The following is a 6,000-nucleotide window of genomic DNA, read 5'->3' on the forward strand; positions in this document are numbered from 1 at the left end:
CTATACTACGGTTATTTCTCAAGAGGTTCAAGGTCATGAAGCAAAAAGTGACAATGTATTGGCATCAAGCCATTACAAGATAAGAAGCATATGGGTTCAAGCTTAAGGGACAAGGTGCCAAACAAGTCTACAAGCACATTTGGATTACTTCAACAAATCAAATTGGCGTAACCATGGACTTGCTTAGTCAAGTCCACAATTATCCAATATAAAGTAGTAGTTAAGTGGCTTAGATGTGACTAAATCTTTGGTAACATGTTGGAGAAAGGTGATCAACATGGCTGCTTGAACTAGGGATTGTAGGGGTGACCCATCCCTCCTCCAAGTGTTTCACACATAGCATGAAGCACTTAAGGAAGAATATCTCCCTATAACCAAGAACCTGTGATTAGTATCAAAGGTGGCTAATAAAGGGTCCATCAAATCAGTTACTTTACCAACCTGATTGGTATCAAGGTAGTCAATAAAGGTCCATCAAATCAATTTATCTTTTAGACCAAACTTAGCTTGATTGGAAGCCATGACACCAACATAAAGAAGAATTCCACCTCACTATCAAAGAGGAAGAGTGGATGCATGCTATATTTTAGAAAAACAAGGCCAAATGGCAAATAGCTCTAGTGGCAATGAGCTCTAATCTACCCTTCAACTAGGTATGCAAATCAAAAATAATGAATAAAAGGTTTGAAAGAGAATATGCAAGTGTTCGAGGGTCCACCCCTTTTAGTAGGATTGTTATATACTAATCACATTGTTTTCCACGCTTCATGCTTTCCTTACAAAAAAGCATAGTGTAATAGCAACCTATAGTTAAAGAAGATATAGCTAGTCCCTTTCAAGTAAAATTAAAAAAGACCATACATGTCCATGAAGTCGCACCTTTTGGGTGAAGCCAAGCTCTAAAATTGCATATTTAGAATAAAATCCAATTCAAAAATGTAATCCAATCAAAATAAAACTACGTAGAAGCATCATACCATACATATATGTAATAAAATGGCAAGCCCTCCCATCCTATGCATATCTTGCTCATCTTACATGACATGAATGATTGAATGTGCAATCACAAAAAGTAGCTTTTATTCAAACAAGCTCAACTTGGTGCTCTAGCAACTTCTGCATTAGAAGCTCTCCACAAGAGAGAAGATTTAAGCACCACCTAACCAATCCAATATACCCCTTTTGTGTGAGCCATAATGAGAACACTTTACATCTATTTTGGGTCTCTCCCCTAGTAAAAAGAATTTGGAGGAGTTTTGAGAAGGTGATGTTCAAGGTGGGATTCTATAGCACAAAAAGATGCAAGCAAGCCCTTCTTGCAAACAAGGGAACCATGACTAGTGAGAACCGAATCAGTCATAAGCAGAGTAAGCACTAAAGAGGTCTAGATTAGTAGGACTACAAGAGCCTATCTCACCCCACCCTGAGGTATGGACGTTATGAAATCAAGAGTATTTTTTATGCATGCCTAAAGGACTGCTTTTTGCAAGCTTTGATCCACTCTTTCAGATTGTGTTCACCTTTTTTCCCCCCATTTATCAGATGAGACGGGCATGCCTAAAAACCTTAAGACTTGCATTTTCTTGATGTCCTCGCAGCTTTCCTGCATACACAAAGTAGGTATGTTTAATATGTTTAGAGGAGGGTAACCAGTTATGTTATCGCAGACGAATAAAGTACACCTTTTCAAGCTTACATTACACTAAAAGTAATTACAGCAGTCAGCAAGCTTTTGCACACAACATCTTATGAATACATAACCTTAACAATAAATTCACTAAGACATACATTAAATGCCTAGACAACCAGCTACAATGCTGAAGCTCAAGAGGTCCTACTGTCTACATGTACATTGAAGTAATGAGATGTGTGCATTCAACTCAAATTCTCTACAGTTTCTCAATGAAGCCACCATTCAGAAATGCATGCTGCTCACAATAAGTCGTTACTGCATATCAGGCCTCCCAGGCTCCCCCCACGAGAAAAGTGATCACACCAGGGTCCGTGTGGCGTCAAACACATCAAAAGTGTCAGAAGGCATTGTTTGGGAGATTCAGTGGACAAGTCAGGCAAGTGTGACTGCTATGAATGAGAGGCTCTCCTCTTAACCCCCCTGGCAGTGTTAGCACCCCCCTCAAAAGGTAATGCTAGCAGGAGAAGGCCAGGGTGAAGGTAACCTCCCTCTCCCGAGTCCCCACACCCACAAGGTGCGACCATGGGGTTAGGGCAGGAGTCGCATTCACTCCCCTCACTAACCCTAGGTACTACACTCACTTGCAACTTTTGACTCAAATATGAAATTTTCATGGGTGGATGCAAAAGAACAAATTTGCTAGTTTCCAGTGCTAGAAGCATCTCGCATTTCCTAAATAAAAGCCTGGATGGTAAAATGTTTGAAGCATATCATTTATCCCAAATCGTTGGCTTCATTAATGACGTTAATGTATGTGAGACTTGGTCAATACAACAACAAGGCCTTTATTTGTATGTCCATGGGAGCCCAACCTCACCTGTCACCTACTTAGGCATGACTGTATCGATCTTGCATGTGGAGGCACCATGTGCCACAGGCCAAGCATCTCTCTCATCCATACATGCTCATTCTGTTGGTCTTGCCGACATCACACATTACAGTCTGAGATTATCTCCCTCCAAAGTTATCTGAAATTCTCCCCTGCAAAATGATAATCTTTGTATTCCATCATTCTAAGCATAACCAAGTACTAATCACTTTGCCAACAAGTTACTCCAGGCTTAGAGACACCATGATTCTCCTATTCATCATTGTTCAAGGACTGCAAGTGTGACAAGTTTCCTAATTATACAAAGCTTTAGCAGCTGCTTCTAGTCTCATACCTCATGTGTAATACAACATAGTCGTCAAATCCCCTTTATAAAAGGGAAGGATGGCACAAAGGACATGGTGCCTTCTTGATAAAGTCCTAGACCTAGAACACATGTCAGAGAGTAAATTTTGACTTCGAAGTACACGTGGGTAGTTATTAATTTTACTCCCTGCAAGAGACAACACTGTCGGCATATGTCATGATTGACTCAGCTATCCATAAGGTAAAGGCAATTGGTACCAGTAAGAGCCTGTAAACTGAAATAAGATGGGTTAAAATGCTGAGTTATAATGGTGTAAAATGTGTCATTTTTTTGAAGGAGAAGTCCAGGATTACAATCAGGAGCTAAGAGCTGAGCCACATGGAGGCTTCCAACAGCTCTGCAACCTTCAGCTACACCTGTCTACTCCTCCTTAGGCTTCTCTGTGGAGAGGGAGAGGTCACTGGGGGTGAGGTCAAGGCGCGGCCTCTTGCAGAGGGGAGGTTGTTGAGGGGTAGAGTCCAAACAGATGAGATTGCTGCACCGCGGGCACACTGGGCTGCTCTTCTTCACCAGCACATACATCAGACATTTTGGACAGGCTGCCGTCGCCATGGTGGACTCCTTCACCATCTCCTGTATGCTGTTTGACATGATCGGTCGTTCACTCGGGCCAAGTGGATTCCATTTCCACTGCTGCTGCACCATGTTGCCCCCCTTAAGCTTCAAGAACGCTGGAATCACAGAAGTACTGCTCGAGAATTGTCTTTCAAACATGGGTTCACTGGCAGGGAAGGGTCTCTCTCTCTTGAGAGACACAACTGGAACTTCAACAATGCTGGTTTGGCTCGTCAACTTGAGGTTCAAATCTAGACAGAGGGGCTCCTCCCTCTTGGATAAATCTGGTTTCACATCTTCTGCTTCAATATCCTCAGACTTCACTAATGCAAAGCTTTTCGAGAATGTGAGGGTGGGGCACTCCTGCGACATGGAGGCTGAAGGTGGGGGTGGCGGTGGCGGTGGCGGTGGCGGGGCAGCTGCCTTGGGCAGTGCCCATTTTAGGGACCAGTCTTGCTTCAACTCCGCTTTGTCCACATGAGCAGAAGCAGCTGCGGTGGCAGCAGTGGAAGCAGTTGGAATTGAAGCTTTTGCACCACTCTGCTTCCAATCCTTGCTAATAATTGCTGAAGAAGATCTGGTGGTTGCAACATCTATCTCGCTCTTCTTGACAAACATCTGGCCAGACTGCACTCCACAAATTAGGGTTCTACCAGAGACGATTACAAAGATCCTATGCTTAGAGGTCATGGCAGAACAAACACATTGAAATAGGGTCATGCATAGAGACAGGTATAATAAGGCCAAACCGTTTTCAAACAAATTGACGGTTGCAGGTAAACAGAGGAAATCAGAGAGAAAGCCCTAAATTTCAGGCAGAGCCGTGGTTTACAAGGACATTGCATCAGGCACAAGATCATCTCCCACATACAAGCCAGAAATAGACAAGAAAGATAAAGAGAGAGATTACCTTGAGATCCAAGCACCTCTCCCAGCCTGATGGTAGGGGCTTGCTGCTGTCAAAGTCGAAGAGCGCCCCCAAATCTGGGGGCTGAGAGCCACCATTATTCATAGCAACAGGCGGGGAGAGCCGGCCGTTGAGCGGCACAGTCGACATTGGGGTGCTAGTGGTGGTGATGGAGGAAGACGACGCAGAGGCAGAAGGCGAAGGTGAGGCTGAAGCAGAGGAGGCCGAAGTTGAGGGCAGAGAGGGGAAGGCCGCCGCAACAGCCAAAGAGCCCATCATGAGCCTCTGCAACCTGGAGGGGTCCTCCCCCCAGGAGGAGGGGAGCCCAGCAGCAGATGCCGCCACCTCGGCTGTGCAGGCAGAGGGGGGCAGGAATTGGAGCTCCAATGGCCGACCGTTCTCTGTGACGGCGGTGGTTGCTCCTGCAGAGCCGCTGGCGGCACCCGGGTGGCTGCTGCCGCTAGACTGCTGCTGCTTGCTGCTGTCGCCGCTGCCACCACCAACAGTCGGCCATGTCCACTCCATGGCAGAAGCTGCTGCTGCCATTGAGTGCGCGCAGGGATATGAAGATGATGATGACGACCACAATGATGACGATGGTGGGCAAGAGGAGGGGGGAGGCAGACGAGGTCTGTAACTGGGCGTCTCCCCTTTATACAAGCTCTGAGTTGCCTGCAGGATGAAGAAACCATGTGAACTAATGATCCAATTTGAGTAGAAGAGGAGGTGGAGTTATGATGGGGGTATGATCAGACTCATCAGTTGAGTGCATGTAAAACGAGGGGTAAGGAGGAGGAGGAGGAGGAGGAGGAAGAGAAGAAGGAGAAGGAGAAAAGGAAGGAGGGGGGAAGCAGAGAAGCAAAAAAAGAAACTGCTCTTTGAAGAAACAGGGAGCTCGCAAATGATGGTGTTGTGACAACAAGAAGTACCACTTTGTGTTAGTTAGGCTATGAGAGATGAAGCTTCAAGGGGAGGATGATGATGATGATGAAGAGAGAGAGAGAGAGAGAGAGAGAGAGAGAGAGAGAGAGAGGGAGTAGGCAAGAGATGATGTGAGAGAGAATGAGAGAGAAGGGAAGATATGATGAGGTGGAGAAAAGCCGACAAAAATAGAGGGGGCAGCCCTTTGCCCCTCCACATTCTTCACACCATATCCCCTAGCATAGACTCATGCATCCCTAAGCAGCCGATCACATGCTCAGATTTGAGAGGTTCCTGGACTCGTCATTGTTTGCCCTCTCTTGAGCTTGATCCACTATTGAGTCGCAACTATCAATCATAGTAGAAGCCCTACAATGTTGTTCGAAGTAGATCACATATCCACTATCCCACTACTTCCACCAACATACACTAGGTGCATGTCCAGCACATTACCTCTATCACCACCCTCTAACTTAATGCGATACACAGTAAATGCAAGAAGCGAAAAACTCATTAGACATCCATTATTTCTTTGATTGAAGGGGAGAAGCCTAGTTCAATGAAAAACTCATAGATTGATCATAAAACAAGAACTAATTCTAACATAGAAGAATGTCTTTGAGTTCAGTGATCAATCCAACTCATCATCTTGTGCATCCTAAATGGTTGGGATGTATAAAATAGGACCTTGTTTTCTAATGTGAGGTGGGAGCTCGGGGCTTATTATC

The 6,000-nt window shown here is 45.0% G+C and overlaps 1 protein-coding gene across 1 annotated transcript; it reads right to left on the reverse strand.

Moving 5' to 3' along the window:
• Positions 1 to 2,442: 2,442 nt before the first annotated feature.
• Positions 2,443 to 5,337, reverse strand: LOC148037555 (uncharacterized). The gene is made up of 2 exons (XM_087676502.1): positions 4,355 to 5,337; positions 2,443 to 4,071 (listed from the first exon to the last, which is right to left on the reverse strand). The coding sequence occupies exons 1-2, from the start codon at positions 4,895 to 4,897 to the stop codon at positions 3,250 to 3,252; spliced, it is 1,365 nt and encodes a 454-aa protein (XP_087532628.1). The 5' UTR covers positions 4,898 to 5,337; the 3' UTR covers positions 2,443 to 3,249.
• Positions 5,338 to 6,000: the final 663 nt, after the last annotated feature.

The sequence above is a fragment of the Lygodium microphyllum genome, chromosome 4, assembly GCF_053477565.2.
Source record: "Lygodium microphyllum isolate KBCC chromosome 4, Lygodium_microphyllum_v1.1.10, whole genome shotgun sequence".
Classification (NCBI taxonomy): domain Eukaryota; kingdom Viridiplantae; phylum Streptophyta; class Polypodiopsida; order Schizaeales; family Lygodiaceae; genus Lygodium; species Lygodium microphyllum.

Bases quoted from the DNA above. Each gene is read 5' to 3' on its own strand.
- LOC148037555 (XM_087676502.1), bottom strand. From the start codon at position 4,897: ATGGCAGCAGCAGCTTCTGCCATGGAGTGGACATGGCCGACTGTTGGT. The intron at 4,072-4,354 runs GTAATCTCTCTC...TGTGGAGTGCAG, and splicing joins AGAGGTGCTTGGATCTCAAG to TCTGGCCAGATGTTTGTCAA.